A 17,860-nucleotide genomic window follows, 5' to 3' on the forward strand; every position below is an offset into this window, starting at 1 on the left:
GATTAAAAAATAATTAAAACCAGTTTTCTTGCTATACAGCATGTGGAGCTGGCCAGAAATGATGAGTGAGTAACTCTGTCCACACAAATGCTTTTTAGTTTCTTTTTTCTTAATCCACATTCACCTTTTGGATATCCCAGGACATTTTAAAATCCTACTCATGCTTGCAGCCTCTGTTTCTTGAGCTTCAGGTTGGTTTTATTTGGGGTATGTGGAGAAATCACAGGGCTCTCTAATGTGTCAAATATCACAATGGACCATCATTCATAGTGGCAGATAAAAGCAGCTGCAGGTTACTTAAGAGGGTGTGTGCAGTGTAATGGAAGAGAATTCAACCATGGAAAAAAATAGCCTCCAGTATTCCATCATTCAGAGAAGCACATTAAAACAGCTGCAGAATTAATAGACAGGAAATTCTTTCTTTATGATCCATGAAATCTTCAATCTATATTATCCTATTCTTCCTAACAACTTCTAATTGCATAACTGAATTTCCCTGTTTATTAATTTTGCTGCATAGTGGCTTACAATTGAGAGTAAATTGCCTGAAAGCAAAATTCTGTTTCATTTGACTGAACTGTAATAATCAGTAGCATTTCCAGCAATTATATATTCCTTTCCTGCAGCCAGTGGGGAAAGCAACTATTGAAACTGGAGTTTGTGGCCACAGTGGTCACAGTCCCACAGAGATGGCGGTCAGCCAACACAATGAGCATAGGTTTCCTCCAGAAAGAAGAGTGCTCACTTGCCTTGGTATTGCTCTTTCCTTACTGCTAGGCTTTACTGCCATTTTCTAGGCTGTCAAACTGGTAACATTTTGTGGGTGGCAAAATGATGTCATTTTATTCAGCAGCTTGTAGTAATTTCCACTCCTAACCTTTCATGAGAGGTACAAATTACCAAAGAAAAAGGGCTATAAGCTTACAGATGGTAGTATCGTTTTTCCATTGAGATCACAATATCCTTCTTTCTAGCTGAATGACAATTGTGCTGTCACTAAAATTACATAATGCTATGTCCCTCGAGGGGTTATAGTTTGGGATTCAAAGGACAGCTGTCAAAACACAAGTTGCTGTATTCTGAGCTTTAAAAGTCTCTTGGGGGTCATACATATGAGTTTGTCCTTGGTTTTTTTTGGTGGATTATAGGTAGAGTTAACAGTGGAACATAATTGAGAAAATTACATTTACATGGCCAGTTAGGTGTTACGCCTGAGATACAAATGACTAAAATAACCAATATTTGTTGTAAATCATGGGGACAAAAATCAGGGCTAACACAAATGGCAGCACTATACTGACTCAGTGGAGTCTGGTAGCCTATGGTAAAACTGACCTTTCTCTATGTTTTGTATACTATCACACTATACAGTGTGTAGTGAAAGCTGTTCTGATTTTCCAGGTTTTGTCTGATGTCTCAAAGTCAGCTGTGCTCTAGCAGCTGCCACTGCTGCACACTTGTTCCCAGTGCCTGCCAATTGCTATGAACAAGTATTAAATCAAAGAATCTCAGTGCAGTCTTTGAATGTGATTGGAGGAAAACTCCTGGAGTTTTAGAAGATTTCCCCAAACTGGGGGGGGGGGGGTGTGGGGAATGTTTGGAGAAAAGCATCTTGGTTTGGGTTAGTGTTGTGGTTTAACCCCAGTGGGCAGCTGAGCCCCACACAGCTTCTTGCTCACTTTCTCCCACTGGGAATGGGCGAGCAAATCACGAGGGTAAAAAAGGGAAAACTCCTGTGTTGAGATAAAGACAGTTTAATTGGTAAAGCAAAACAGGTGTGCACAACCAAAGCAGAATAAGGATTTCATGGACTACTTGCCACCAGCGAGAAGATGCACAGCCATCCCCAGGAAAGCTGGGTTCCATTATACGTAACATTGATATGGGAAGACAAATGCTGTAATGCTGAATGCCTCCTCTTCCCTTTCTTTCTCCAGCTTTTACTGACAACTGTGACACCATATGGAATATCATATCCCCCTGGTCAGTTGGGTTCAGCTGTCCCAGCTATGTTCCCTCCTACCATCTTGTGCATCCCCCATATGCTCACTTGGTAGGGCAGCATGAAAAGCAGAGAATGCCTTGATGCTGTGTAAACACTGCTCAGCAATAACTAAAACATCCCCATGTTATCAACACTGGTTTGGTCACAAATCCAAAACACAGCACAATAGGAACTATTATCATAAAATGATTAGGGTTGGAAGAGACCTTAAAGCTCATGCAGTTCCAACTTGCTTGCCACAGGCAGGGAGACCTTTCACTAGACCAGGTTGCTCAAAGCCCCATCCAACCTGGCCTTGAAAACTTCCAGAGGGAGCAGCCACAGCTTGTTGGGTGACCTGTTCCTGTGCCTCACCGCTATCATAGATTCTTTTCCTAATATACAATCTAGAATTATGCTCTTTCAGTTTAAAGCCATTCCCTCTTGTCCTATCCCTACATGTCCTTGTAAAAAGTCCCTCTCCAGATTTCTTTTAGGCCCCCTTTTAGATACTAGAAGGCTGCTCTAAGGTCTCCCCAGAGCCTTCTCCAGGATGAACCACCCCAACTCAGCCTGTCTCCATAGGACAAGTGCTCCAGCCCTCTGATCATCTTTGTGGCCTTCCTCTGGACTTGCCTCTTCTCATGTTGGGGGCCTCAGAACTGTACACAGTACTGCAGGTGAGGTCTCACAAGAGCAGAGTACAGGGGCAGGATCACCTCCCTCGACCTGCTGGTCACGCTCCTTTTGATGCAGCCCAGCATACAGTTGGCTTTCTGTGCTGCAAGCCCACACTGCAGGGTCATGTTGAACTTCTCATCAACCAGCACCCCCATATCCTATCCCTCAAGGCTGCTCTCAATCCATTCTCCACCCAGCCTGTGTTTGTGCTTGGGATTGCCTCGACCCAGGTGCAGGAACTTGCACTTGGCCATGCTGAACTTCATGACGTTTGTGTTGGCCTCCCTCACAAGTGTGTCAAGGTCCCTCTAGATGACATCCCTTCCCTGCAGTGTCTCAACTGAACCACACAGCTCAGTGTCATCAGCAAACTTGTTGAGGGTGCACTCAATCCCACTGTCCATGTCACTGACAAAGATGTTGAACGGCACCAGTCCCAATACTGACCCCTGAGGGATGCCACTCATCACTGGTCTGCATTTGGACATCAAGCTGTTGATCACATCTCTTTGGGTGTGACCATCCAGCCTATGGTGGGCAGCCTTCATGATCTCAGCCCCTGCCTTTGACTTCTTGGGTGACTTAGGTGGTCTGGCTGGAGCATTTGCAGTGAAGACTGAAGCAAATAAGTCATTGAGCATCATGGTTTTCTCCATATCCCAAGTAACCAGGTGTCTTATTTTATTCTGGAAAGGGACCACATTTTCCTTAGTCTTCCTTTTATCACCACCATACCTATAGAATCTTTTCTTATTGCTCTTGACATCCCTTGCCAGATTTCACTCCCTGAGGGCTTTAGTTTTCCTAACCTGATCTGTGACTGCAAGGACAATTGCTTTGTATCCCCCCAAGGTACCCATCCCTACTTCCACCCTCTGTAGGCTTCCTTTTTGGGTTGGAGTTTGTCCAGAAGCATCTTGTTCATCCATGGAGGCCTCCTGATGTTTTTACCTGACTTCCTTTTTGATGGAATAAATGACTTGAGTTTGGAGGAGGTGATTCTTAAATATTAACCAACATTTTTGGGCCCCCCTTCCCTTCAGTGTTTTGTCCCAGGGCACTTCAACAAGCAGATCCCTGAGGAGACCAAAGTCTACTCTCCTGAAGTCCAGGTGGCAAGTTTGTTGTGCACTCTCCTTGCTACCCTAAGGACCTTGAACACCAGCATTTCATGGTCACTGTAGCCAAGGCTGCCCTTGAGTTTCACTTTCCACACGAGCCCTTTCTTGTTGGTGAGAATAAGGTCATTCAGCACAACTCCTCTCTCATTTAGAAAAGGAAGTTATCATCAGTGCATTCTGGGAACCTCCTGGATTGCTTATGCTTTTGGCATGTTGTCCCCAACAGATACTAGGGTGGTTGAAGTTCCCAATGAGGACTGGGTTTTGTAAAAGTGAGGCTGCTCCTATGTGTCTATAGAGGGCCTTATCCACTCTCTCTTCCTGGTCAGACTGCCTGTAGCAAACCCCTCTATTATATCACCTTTAATCCTGACTCATAGTCTTCTCATCCATCCCCAGTTGGAGCTCCATGGACTCCAGCTAGTCCTTAACATAGAGGGCAATGTCCCCTCCTCATCTTCCCTTCCTGTCCTTCCTACAGAGCCTGCATGAAGAAAATTTAACTCCATCTCAGACAAAACCAGTACAATAGGTCAATTATATAGTCAAGATTCTATTTGAAGGAATGGAACAGAATAGAGCAACTTTTATGGAACCATAGCAACTCCTGAAATGCTATTTTTATTCCATTTAAAACCAAGCACTGCAAAGAAGTGTGTACACACCGCTTTCACAAGGTGGAAAAGATTTAATTAAGACATTTCTAAGTGACAGAAATCAGGAAAGCTCAACATGACCAACACAGGTCTTAAAATTGTAAACCTAGAGGATCAGCTTTTCCTGCTCAAAGACCGCATTAGCGGGGCTGGATAATGTGATAGGTATTTCTTCTTTGAGGGTCTTGGGAAGTTTCTTGTTTTCTCTCACTGTTTCCGGCTATTAGCATCCTCTGCTGACACTATTTCAGCTGCTGTTTCAAAATACATATCAGAAACAGGAAGCTCTTAGGAAAACAAGACTGGCTCTAGCAAAGTCCTTGAGATGGGGAAAATATAAGTGAGGAAAGGGAAGCTGAGAAAAACAGAGCAACAAAGATGCTTCTGAGGGGTCATTTTCCCCACCTGCATATAGTCCTGTATTACTTGAGTAGTACAGAAGAGAAAAAAGTGTGGCACAGAGGTGTGTGTGCATCAGGCTTTGGTTTGCAGAGCACCTGTTTCTGGACTCTATCAAGCAGGGCAGTCACCTGCTGTAGGTTGCTTTGATTGCTAGTAAGCAAGTCATATTTTAAAACCCCCAAACTGAATGCATACATAACACCATCTTCTCGCTTCAGGGCCATAGAAGGGAAGTAGTTGTCTGTGACTTGAATGGAAAGGGAAACATCTGCAAAGCAGTCAGACTCTTAGGTAAGATGCAAATCCTGTTTTAGGGATGCATTAATGTCAGGGATAAGGCGACTAAGACATGCAGGCGTTAAAATGCATCTGCTGCTCAGCTGTGTGTGAATGGATGAGAGGATGATTGATTGTTTTTATTTGCCAGTCTGGTTTGTGCAGAAGATTTGTGGGATGGTACTTGTGAATGAATGGGAGCTGTTAGCTTGTTTAGTCTAGCAGAACAAAAGCCAAGAAAGGATGCCACTGCTACCTCTAAATACTGTGAGAGAGGAAAAGAGTATTTAATCTAAATGATGAGGCTGGCACAGGAACACAGTGGTATGAATAACCCATAAATAAATACAAGCTGATTATGAAAAAAGTTCATAATCCTGGGCAAGGAGTGGTGTAGGCCTAAAAACACCATCACTTGTAGTGCTAAGGCAGTTTGCAAATAGGACTGTACAATGCTATTATTAGAACAAGGACTAAACTCCATGACCTCTGAGGTCCTTTCCAGTCCTACACTCCCTTGGTTCTACAAAACATTTACATGAGGCCTATGCAATACACAGCCCCTCTGAGCACATGCTGCAAACTAAGGACTTTCTTTGCCCAAGCATATGTGGGTAAACAACTTGTTTGTACAGTTTCCCTTCTGCAGGCCAAAGCATACACCCAGGAATGAGCTGGTGCCTCTTAGCCATGGGAGCTGATTGACTGGGCAGTGGCAGCTAAGAGGCAGTGGGCTGGGTTTGACGTATCAGGCTCATTCCTCTGCAAAGATTTTTGACATTATTTGTCCTTCCAGAACTAAGGCAAAGAGCATGAAGGACTTTGGGAAATGGTGTACGTATACAGGGGCTGTAGGACCCCTCAGGAGTCATAATCAGTACTGGCTTCTTGACATCCAAGGATAAATTCATCTTGCTGATAAACAGTGCAGGTTCATTCCTGTGTATTGGCAATTTTCTCTTGATTAGGTGGTTAGTTTAGATCAGTTATTGCAAACATCAGCTCCCACCTGTAGCTTGACAGGGTTTGATGCTTTTCTCCCCAGATGTATGTTGTCACCCACAGCGAGCTCCTGTGAACTGTCCCTCAGCGAGGAGCAATTGCAGTAAGTGTAAGCAGTTGGTTCTGGTCACTCTTCACCAGTGGGACAATTCCTGCCTGCTCAGCTGCTCCATGGTGGTGGTCTGGTCCTTAGCCTGGGACAGCATTTGAGAAGTTCAGCTCCTGGATGTCAGTCACTTGCAGCTGGGTGGAAACTCCTGCTGTCAAGCAGGGACTGATTACCCCTGCAAAGCACCTGGGGCACAGGAGGCAGGGGCTGGATGGCGGGAGAAGCAGGAGGCTGGGGGATGTTGGTGTGCTGCACTGAGGGATAGTATGAGTGCAGGAGTAAGAGGACTACTAGGTGGGAGATGATAGTGAGAAGAATATGGATGTTGGAAGCCTTTTGTGTTTCACCCTTATCTGATGTGCCTTCTCTTTGTATGATGTGACATGAATGTGGCTTAGATTGTGTGAAACATTTGTGGGTGTTTATCCAAGTATACTTTGAGAGACAGCAGTTGCCACCAGGCTACCTGTAAAGCTACTTCAACTGTTTTTCTCCCTATCCTTGCTGTATTCCCAAAGTAGTTAATAAAAATAGGAGGATGAGAGCTAGAACAAAAGTTTGTAAGATCCAAAGATGGAGAGAAAAGGGAGCTGGAGTGAAGTGGTGGACAGAGTAATTGAATTTTAATCAAGATCCAAATCAGCAAGCAGGAAACACTAATTCACATAAGCAATGTTAATCTCATTAGCATTTTCTGGAAAGAAGTATTCTCAGAGAAAGATTTACTCTTATCAGCAGTTCTGTCCTAGCAGTACTTCTTGCTAATTGACAAAAGCTTAACTGTAATCTGTGCCTATTCATCTCAGGAATGTTGAACCATTATACTTGTGTTTCTACTGAAAGTAATGGTGTATTTCTGTCATTTTTATGTGGTCTGTATCTTAGATGGAAACCTTAAATTCAGACATTTATTAAAATTACTTAAAATAGCTTTTAATTAATCTATTTTTAATTAAGAGGATCATTAATTTAATTAAAAGTCTATTTTTAAATGTGGTAGATATACAGAGAAAATAAGAAGACCAAAAATACACTTGTGTGGAAAAGAAACCAGCTTGCTTAACTGGTAAGGTGCTTTCTGTGGTTAGACAGCCCACCTGGTTGTATCAGGACACTGTTCTTCAAGATCTGAGAATTAGTCATTCTTACTCGCTCTGCTACTGCCTTTTTGTTTAAGGGGGTTTGTAGGTATTTTTTCATATGCTGAAGGGGGAAATAATCTGCACTTTTTTTTTCTTAATTCTTTTTTAATTCATGATTAGTCAATCACTTACTTTGAAGCACAGAAATAAACCTTGTTTAAATAAATGGCTGCTGCTTTATACTTAAGGTTACTGATTTGTACTTAAATTCTAATTCTGGTGATTAGCTACTATTCTGGACAACCTATGTTTGACCTTTTTCTTGCTTGGCAATAAATGTAGTTTGAGTCTTTTGTAACTCTTTTATGTACTCATAGTGAGGATTGTTAGGAGACTAGTTTTGAGGTAGATAGTAGTTTTTGAAAGCAGAAGGTATCTCTACTTTTAATTCTTTACTTCTTTTAAGTGATTCTTGTTGGGTCTACTTATGGCCCTTGCAAAAATGATGTAGCATCAAAGTGAGCTGAGCAACCAGACCCAGCCTTGGCTCTAACTGGAGACTGGCGCAGGCAAGGAGATGGTTGTTGAATGATGTGTACACAGGCAGCACAGAAAGGTCCTTCCTACCTGATGCTAGTCCTCTGGAAGAGGTGATGTTAGAGGGTAGAGCTCAGGGAACAGATGATGTGGGGAAGGAGAAGCCTGGAAGACATGGTATGAAGTGAACTCCACCTGTCTGAAAGCATTAGTGCTCTTGACTGCAAGCAGCAGCCTGGCAGAGAGAGGAATGGTATGGGCTGCACCAATCTTGGTGAGCACAAGCCCTGATGTTATACCAGCACAGATGTCTGCAGAGGTACAAAGGCCAGCCTTGTGTGCTCTTGTGTGTGTACATGCAGATTTACTTAGTCACCTGACATTTTCATCAAAATGCATTTTCTTGTTAAACCAGGTGATTTTTACCCACTTCACTACCCCAAGCTCAAGGACTTGCAGTTAAAATCTAGACTGAAATTAACTGAAGTTGGAGCAATTATAGAAATACAACCCCCTCTCCTGTGTTATATCAGCTTCCAGCTATTTCATACTGACTATTGTAGAACTACAGAATGGTTTGGGTGGAAGGGATGTTAAAGATCATCTAGTTCCAACCCCCATGCCATGGGCAGGGGCACCTTCCAATAGACCACATTGCTCAAAGCCCCATCTTTAATTATTATTTGCTGCTATTATTAGTATTATTTACTGATTATTGCTATACTACTGCAACTCAAGCAACCCCCAGTTGTGTGAGCACTAATTCCCTTCTCTTGGTAGCAAGCAGGAGAGCCAAGGGTTGGAGCTTTTATCCAGGCTGGGTACCTCTTGGGGAGGGAGGACCTCGGCAGCACGGCTTTCTCCCAGAAGCACAGCACTGTTATTAGCCCTGCCTGCCTCTTCTTCACTGGTTTACTTAAAAGAAGGCTTCATCACGGTATGTTTAGATTGGATATAAGGAGGAAGTTCTTTACTGTTAGGGTGTTGAGGCACTGGAATGGGTTGCCCAGGGAGGTTGTGAATGCTCCATCCCTGGCAGTGTTCAAGGCCAGGTTGGATGAGGCCGTGGGTGACATGGTTTAGTGTGAGGTGTTCCTGCCCATGGCAGGGGGGTTGGAACTAGATGGTCTTAAGGTCCTTTCCAACCCTAACTATTCTATGATTCTATGTCTCTGTGTGCGTATATTAAAATATAAATCTATGTTGTTATTTTTAAAATGCAAATATAGATTTATATATTAGCATAATTACAATTAATATAATTAATATAAACCATCAAATAATATGGTATATGAAAATAACATAATACATACGTAATATACCTAAAACATTGTTTTATTTTATTTTCTCATTTTTTATCCCCAGAAGGGAGGGCTCCGGACACCGTGTGCAGGGGGTACCCGAGGGGGGCCGGCCGGTAGCGGGAGGCGGGAGCCGTAGAGCGGGCGGGGCGGGGAGGGGCGGCAGGAGCAGCAGGAGCAGTCCGGGCTTTGGCCGATCGCTTTCTCGGCGTTGCGATGGCTCCGCTCCGCTCCGGCCCGGCCTGGTGGCGTCTCCTCTCCTTGGCTATGCTGGGCACCGTCCTCTGCTGCCGTCCGGGGCGGGCTGAGCCGGAGCCGGACCCGGAGCCGGTCCCGGCGGCGGAAGCGGACCCGGACGTGGCCCCGGACCCGCACGGGCGGCACCTCTACAGCGCGGAGATGCTGCGGCACGGCGCCGCCGCCGCCCCCCACTTCGTCATGTTCTTCGCCCCGTGGTGGGTATCCGGAGCGGCGGAGCTGGGCCCGGCCCGGCCCGGCGCGGCGCACTCCTGCCCGCCTCTTCCCCTATTGACGTGGCTGCGGGAGGCGGCCGGGCCGGCGGCGGGGGAGGCCTCGGGGTCGCGCCGCTCCGAGTTCCAACAGCCAGGGCCGGGCGGGCGCCTTCCCCCCGGGAGCAGCGGGGGGCTGCACGCGTTAAATGGCAGCCGGGATCTGCTGAACACCGGGCCGGGGAGGGGGAGCTGAAGCCTCGTGTGTGCCTAGCCCGGGCCTCCGTGGCCGTGCTGGCGCTGTCGGAGGCTTCAGCCGGGCCGGTCAGCGGTGGTCCCCCTCTTTGCTGAGGGCCCTAGCCAACGGAATGCATCGAAGGCACCCGAGGAGGCCCCGTGAGCACTCGTGGGAGCCTCCCGCTTGGGGCCTGGGATGAAGCTGCTCGGCAGGGCAGTGAGGGGGCAAGCTGGGACAGCCCCGGTTCTCATGGGCTGGAGCCGGCCCTGGTCCCCGGACTCAGCTTCACGTTGTTCCTCAAAGAGCCCGAGGCCTCTGTGTGTGGCAGCGGTTGCGATTTACCGGGTGTTCTCAAGTCTCACAAGTGCATCGGTTGCAACAAGTTACCTTCTCTTTCAGTCACTGAATTTAAAGGTAAATGTGCAGACAGAGCACTGTAATGATAGTGCTGTGTCCCTAAGGCTGCAGGTAGCCGTAGCAGAGCTGAAGAGTTCTCAGATTGGCAAGAGACCAAGTGGGCTTATGGCCAAAACTGGTACATTTGACACAAGAATAGTTGAGTGGGAGAGCAGGGCTTTGCTGGATGTTACACTCTCATAGGGCAGTACTTCTCATCCCTGAGCCTTTCTAGTGGTTGTTGATAGTCTTCTATTAATCTCTTTCCCTACCCTTTTTATCTGAGATCCAGTGTAGGTTACTGGGAGTTGTGTTGTTAGGATTGATTTGGTTTTGTTTTTCTTCCAAGTTTTCTTGAATTTAGTTAAAGTTAAGGGAACAATGTGCAAAAGTAATGTTCTGATCCTAAGTTAACCATTGGTGCACGGTGCCATTTAGGTGTGAGTCATGACACTTTGAAATTGGTAGCAGAGAAGGATTTCCTTTCAAAACTGATTAACTCCTACTTCTTTTCTGTTATTGTCAAGTTGTTTATGCAGTATGAAAATGTTAATCAAAAGCTTGAAAGAGCAGATGCCTGCTTTTGTTCTCTGAAGATCACAGAAACAGAGGATGTTGTGACTTGCTGGTGAAGGCCCTGTGTCTGGGACTGCTGTAAGGCCTAAGAAATGCCTGTGCAGAGCAGGAGTACTTCTGTTCTGTTCTGTTTTCAGGTGTTAATATCTGTGTGTGGCTGAGGTTTGACTGATTATTTCACAGACATCCCTAAAACCAGATGGGCTTTGTCTCAGCACGCTGTGGGAGATGCTGCGCCAAAAGGGCTGTTGCAGAGTCCAGTGTATGCTGCACATCCTCTGTGCATCAAGGAGTACACTGGCCTTGCAAACCTGGACCATGCTGTGCCTTTGTGAGGGCTGAGGATCTCTGCTCAACTCAAATGTGAGGGAGCTGCATTGTTTCACAGGCTTGTTGTGGCTTCTCTGGATGTTCTTCTCACCCATAGCAAGTGTCCTCCAGATACTTGGGTCTTCAGGGCCTTCAGTCTGGACTTCTGACTCCTGACAGGCAGCAACAGGGTCAGGTTTCAGGTCCAAGAGGAAGAGAAAGACAAAGGGAACATCTGAGTGCTTGAGAGAGGTGCTTATACTCACACCCAGTAGGTGTATCATCAGTGGGATCAGGTGGCAACCTCACAGCCTTGGAGGCTATATTAGAGCCTCTTGCCCTATTCCTAGGTGATACTAATGTGCTAATCTCCTAATGCTTCTCAGAGAGACATGGGTTTTGGCACTGCTTCATTTAGTTACAAGCGAGAAGCCTGCCAAACAATCCAACGTTAAGCTAGGATTTCCTATCAGATTGCTATGGATGCTGCTAATGTTGCATTATCAATGTTACCAGTAAGAGGTTGGAGCTGACACAGCTCTTCCAGATTCTTGACACGAATGTTGCTGAGGGCTTCACTCCCAGACAGCAGCGGTACACATTTGTGTCCTATGTTTCTTTCAAATATTACAGGCTAGTCCAAAAAGAGAGCATTCCAAGTCATTTGCCATCGGACGTCTAAGGTCTTTAGTCATCAAGCTGTCCCCCTTGGTAGCTACACTTGGCAAGGGAGAACTATGAGCATATCATTCTCTTAGAGACACTAGATATTCTTAAGATGTTGGCCATGCCAGCTGCATGTCTGCAGAGGAATGAGGTTTCCATGGTTGCTTACCTGGAAGGAACCTCAGATGAGTAGTTTCATTGTGTTATAGTGACCGTTACGTATCTTTTCAACATATGTGGTTTCTTGGTAAACCTCTGGAAGTCCACTTAGCTGAATTGGACTTGATCACCAGAGCTTTTTGCTGTTGAACTGTAACTCCGTTGGTTGGATTTTACTTTAGCTGGATGCTTCTGTCTGGAGCAAGACTAGTCCTGCGCTGCTTGTACCATTTATGCCTGTTTATCGCAAGGTCTACCAACATTTTTAACTGGATAATCATTTGTTCTGTATTTTACTGTAGAGCTGCCCTTGCTAGCTGCAGAGCTCAAGCTCTTCTGAGGGCCTCCAGAAATGTCTGTATTCCTCACTACAGAGAGCTTATCAGTTACTGCAGATTGACATATATGGTTCCTATGTACCTTTACATCCCATCTTGGCAGGAAGTTTGCCATCGAGTTTTGCAAATGAGAAGTGCTGGTACTGTGGGTGGAGCACTGACCTGGCAACATGAGGTAGAGCAGCCTGGTACTCTAGATACTACCACAGCAAAATAATCCCCATGCATGAACACTTGTGGCACATGATTGCTCAGATTTAAATTGGGCAACCTGTCTGCAAACTCTTACAAATCAGGTTCTTTCACCCGTATTTCCTGATGTTAGTGGCATACAAGAAGTATAGTTTTGGATTTGGTTGGTTTTGTTTTTCAGAAGGATGAGTCTTTCCTACAGCCTTGTTAGTTTCTTTTAGATCTTCAGTTATATTTGTAAACAGAGATTATGAATGCTTGCACCTTCCTAGCCCATTAAGGGAGGGAAGAGCAGGACTTCTCACTGATGTCCAGTTCTCCATCATTGCTGCTCTGATTGCTCCTCCAACCCCACTGACTTAATGTATGAATTACTTGAGATTGCCTTACCTAGTTTTCCATGTTATATTTTTTAAGAGCAGTCAGTGTTAACTTGGTGTTTAAAATCCCCATGACTGCTAGGGGAAGGGACCATGGAATCCAAAATGCTTTTAAGTCAAGCTCTATGAAGACCATGGAGGGAAGTTAAATATTTGAAGGAATATTTAATTTTAGTAATAACGCATGGTGTCCCTTCACCATGATGAGGTCATGGTGATCAGAATAAGATCATATGGGAAGTCTGAATTCCCCGTATAGTGGGGATTCCCCAGACGCTGCACCTGACTTACAGGACCTTATTAAGGTCAGAAGACATTCTTTATCCTAAAGTAAATCTGTATCTTGGGGGAGGGGGTGTTGGGTTTTGGTTTGGTTTGTTTTTTTTTCCTAATGATATCAGGATACCTGGAAAGGTGTGAATCCATGCAGCTTTTCTACAAGTGGATTCAAATCCAGTTGTGTAAGTGAAAATGTTTTAAATGGGAGCAGCTTTCTGAAAAGGCCTAATAGGTTTTTGATCGTTACTTACAAAACAGACTGCTTAGGTCATGCAAAGGGCAATAAGAGTTTTCATACTGTCAGGTTGAAAATGTTTTCTGTTAATCCAATTATGTATTTTTAGATGTCTTAAAGGGTTGGCAAAAGCATCCATTAAAGAGAAATGAAAATCCATTCCTCAAAAATTTTTCATCTAGTTACAGGAATAAGGTATTACTATAATGACTTGCAGGACTAAGAAAATTGTGAGAAGAAGAATGATGATTTTCTGCTTCTGGGAACCTGCTGTTATAGCAACTGTATGAGGACACTTTTCTGTGTATATGCAGATGTAAATTCTTGGTGGTTTGCTGCTGGGGCAAAGCGTGGTATAGGAGGATTTTGAGAAATTCTATCCAAATATCAGCCCTGCTATGTTTTGTGGCTTGTGAGTTACAATTCCTGTGACTCGCACAAGTACGAGTGGCCTTACAATAAGGCTAGAAACTGTTATCGTCTTACCTGCCACTAAAATATGCAGTGTATTGAAATGTTAGAGTGGACAGAAAGCTAGACAGCCTTGCAGGATTTTTGTAGAAAGCTGGAAGACGGAGTGCTTTTCCTGAGTGCTTTTCTTAATAGCCTCGCTACTTTCATGGGGGTGTTCAGTAGGCTTTGTAATGTAAAAAGATAGTAGCAAGAAGCTGTCATCTCTTGATTTTTGCATGTGTTTGCAGTGCCCTACAATTCTTAATAGTAGTGACTGTTGCTTAGTGTAACAGTGCTTGAGTATGGAAGATTTCTGACTTAACTGTTTTTAAATGCATCAGAATCTCTAATCATTATGCGTGTGACTTTTCCATAGATTCATTCCCCTCTAAGCAACCGTTAAGCTCTTGTTCCTTCTGTCGCAGGTGTGGACATTGTCAGCGCCTCCAGCCAACTTGGAATGATTTGGGAGATAAATACAACAACATGGAAAACCCGCAGGTGTATGTTGTTAAAGTGGATTGTACTACAGATACTCCACTGTGCTCTGAATTTGGCGTCCGAGGATACCCTACGTAAGTGTAAAAAGATGTCTACTCCTGTTTCTTTTTTAGTTTTAAATGATGCTCTGCCAGTTTGTTGAAGCTAACTTCTAAGCTATGTTTTCTGGTGTGTTTCATGTGTTCATTTTAAACCATTTTACCATGTTGCCAAGAATCACGTGATACATACTACTCTTACTCTTTTAAAGAAGCTGTTTTATGTCTTGGAAGATGGCTGTGTTTAAACAAAGTCCAGAACTGTCTGTTTCTTTTCTCTGAGAGTACCTCTTTCTCAAGCACCAGTGCATTACACAGCTGTGATATGCATGATGGAGCTGATCTCTGGTAATGGTACTTTTCAAAATAACTTGTCACAAGTTTGTCAGTGCACTGCACCATTCATAATTCATGTATAGATGAACTTCTAAATTTTTGAGTGAAGTTAATCCTCATAAAATGATTAATACCGTTATCTAGCATAGCAGTGGTGATGCTGTACAGACCTTTTCTAGGTAATTTTGCATGTACTGATCTAGGAGAAATTCACTTGGAATTTGAGGTTGTTAAACTTACCCTGTTATAAAGGATGTATGTCTTAACTACCTCAGCTTTGGTAGACAGAACATGATCTAGAATATCTATGAGAAGTCAGCTTGTATAGTACTTCTGGGTTAAATACATGTGCTCCCTTTTTAGCTGCCACAAAGGAGTAGAGGGATTTTTTTCACTTGTGTCTTCCTTAAAGCTTCTTGCAAAAATGGGTAGGATTCTTTCAGCCACTTTAGTAATTACTCATCTCAGTGGGAATAGGTGGAGAATGTAGTCATCTGTAGCCCTCCTGCAGCCTGTGTTTTTGGTTTCCCACCCTTTACTCACTTTGTGTAGCGTTCCTCCTGACCCCGGTAACAGTCTGAATTTAACATATGCTCCTGGCTGCACCCACTTTGATACAGATGAGTGCTACTGAGTAGAAGTTGTGAGTTATAAATAGCTAAGTCCTTGTTGAAACAGGAATTGCCCTTAAGGGCAGTTTGTGTCTTAGTTCCACTAGTGATACTAAGAAACAATGAATATAGAACTCTGTTCTAATATCCCCAAAACTGAGTATTTGTGTCTTTGCATATTTGAATGATTGTATTGTGGTGCTATTCCTTGTAAAATAGAAAGATTAGCAGATACTTTCAATAAGAAGAAGATGTATGGACATATGATTGCTTCCCCCCACCACCCTCTAAGGTCACTGGATATCTAGGAATAGTTAGCCCTCACTTTTGTCTACTTGAAAAGTGAAAATGATAAGGCAGTCATTTGCTAGTTATAGAAATACAGAGATGAAAGGGAATTCATGATATCAGTTCTCTTCCTGTCTGAGTCAGTTTTGAACTAGCCTGTTTTTAAAAACCTCCAGCAAAGGAAATTTCACAGTTTCCTTGGGCACAGAGGGGTTGTCGCAAGTCCAGGATGTGCTGGTCCCTACACTGCTTTTCCAGACACCCGTCAAAGGAAAGACTGCATCCCCTTTCCATCCCCAAAGAGTAAAACTGACTGAGCAGATCCCTTTGCTTGTTAGTACAGTTGTCTCAGGATTATTTGGTGCTGCAAAATATTCTCTCAAGTGAGCTAGAGATACTTACTCTCATTTGAAGGAAATAAAGGTGTAGATGGCTCTTTAAGCTGATTAGCTTTTTTTTTTTGTTACTTTTCAAAAGCATTGCCATGAGGTGCATTTTAGATGTTCTGCTTCATTTTTGTTGTTTCCTTATTATGAACTTGCTTCCTGCCCCCCCCCCAAAAAAAACCCCACCTTACTTTCTATCATCACAAAGAACATTCAATAATGCCTTAAATAAAAAATGGATGTGGGAGTTCCTATTTCTTTTGCATATATTTGTATTATGTGTTTTTTCAACACTTTCATATGTTCTTTTTGCCCAACTGTAGAACAGGAAGAGAGAGAAAAACAAAAAGTGGTATGAAATGACAGCTAACAAAGGAAAACTGAGGGCTAGTTGACAGTAGTGATTGAAACTATGATTTGCTTTAAACATAACACTAGGTCAGAGGTCAGTATTGCCCCGTTACCAAATATATTTCCAATTTTAACTTAAATATGTAATAGTAAACACTTTAGGTAGTTTATGGAAAAGTTTTGATAGTTGTTACTAAATGTCAGTAATTGTGAGGTCTTGAATCCCTACTAGTAGTCACTTATGTCTTCGACCTATTGACTTGTTTGAGCATGTTTTTAATCACTTTAATACCACATGAAAAGTCCTACATTCCAAGAGCAGTCATGGAATGAAATGTGAGAAAGAAATTCCTGGGAAGATAAGCATTGGATATTTTTCCTCTGGTGATGCAGAGGGTTGAGCAAAAAAAAATTGATGCTTTTTGAGAAACTGCATTAGGATTCATAGGCATTATGAATGAATAACCTTAGAACTGAACACTGCAATGTTTTATTTGTTACTGCTTTATTGGCTGAAGTAATGTTAGTCTATGTTGATTTTTAACATGGTATTTCTTTTTGCTATTTTTAAAATATCCTTTAAAAGCTTATGTGGGAATTACTCATGAAAAAGCATCCTGAGTTCTAGCTGTGACCCTTTAAGTTGAGGGAGGTGCCTGATGCTGATGCTAATAGTCAAGAGAGCTGTTACTTTAGCCTGAGCTGTGTTGCTATGGATTAGCAAAGCATGTTTGCTTCCCAAGAATGCTTTCTGTGTGTGCAAATTTTCACCTCACTCTTTTCTACATTTTGATCCTTTAGCCTAAAGCTGCTTAAACCAGGACAAGAACCTCTGAAATATCAAGGTCCTAGGGACTTCCAGGCACTAGAAAACTGGATGTTGGAGAAACTAAATGAGGAACCATCTGTAAGTGAAAAGGAAACCTTCTCTCCTGCAAACTTGCTTATCTACAATTTCTATAGGTTAGGTTTCATTTTCCAGGAGGAAATCTGTTCCTGAGAATAAAAGGCAGATGGCAATAACAATATGGGGCAGCTTCCATATAAGTCAGCTTAGTAATTAAGACTGTCATCCTGTAACCTGCCCTTTGTTTCCTGTATTTAAAACTACAGCACATAATGTAGTTTTAAATGCTTCGTATATTGACATTTTAAGATACAATTCTTAGTGTTAATTCAGTTGACACCTGTAGGCCATAATGTTTATAGATTAAGAAAAGCAATTTAGCTATAATGCATTATAAATTGCATTTGTGTTGGGCTTAATTACCTCTTAAATCATGAATGCTGTCTATAAATCAGTTATCAGATAGTCTGATATTGTTGAAGCCTAAAGAAAGGTTTTAAAATAATCAGTTAGGTAAGTTAAGCTAATAACCATCACTAAGAAACCCCTTGAGTAGGGATAGCATTTGCATAAAGTAGCCAGGCCTTGCCTAAAACTAAATTTGATTGCTGTTTCTAATCTGGATAAATCTATAACAATTGCTGAACCACAGTTAGAATGTGATTATATTGAAACAAACAT

At 43.2% G+C, this 17,860-nt stretch overlaps 1 protein-coding gene across 2 annotated transcripts in view; it reads left to right on the forward strand.

Moving 5' to 3' along the window:
• Nucleotides 1-17,860, forward strand: part of TXNDC5 (thioredoxin domain containing 5) — a 43,946-nt gene that overhangs the window by 10,330 nt on the left and 15,756 nt on the right. The window contains exons 1-3 of one of the 2 annotated variants that reach the window (XM_061346534.1): nt 9,311-9,606; nt 14,247-14,396; nt 17,134-17,239. In XM_061346534.1, coding sequence (XP_061202518.1) covers nt 9,368-9,606; nt 14,247-14,396; nt 17,134-17,239 — 495 coding nt within the window. In that variant the 5' untranslated portion in view covers nt 9,311-9,367. Of the gene's footprint in view, nt 1-9,310; nt 9,607-14,246; nt 14,397-17,133; nt 17,240-17,860 lie in introns of those variants that run through there. The other variant, XM_061346535.1, reaches the window with a different exon arrangement.

Source organism: Neopsephotus bourkii, unplaced genomic scaffold, assembly GCF_033783945.1.
Source record: "Neopsephotus bourkii isolate Nb327-2 ecotype Australia unplaced genomic scaffold, CSIRO-AGI_Nbou_v1 NB_272, whole genome shotgun sequence".
Taxonomy (NCBI): Eukaryota; Metazoa; Chordata; class Aves; order Psittaciformes; family Psittacidae; genus Neopsephotus; species Neopsephotus bourkii.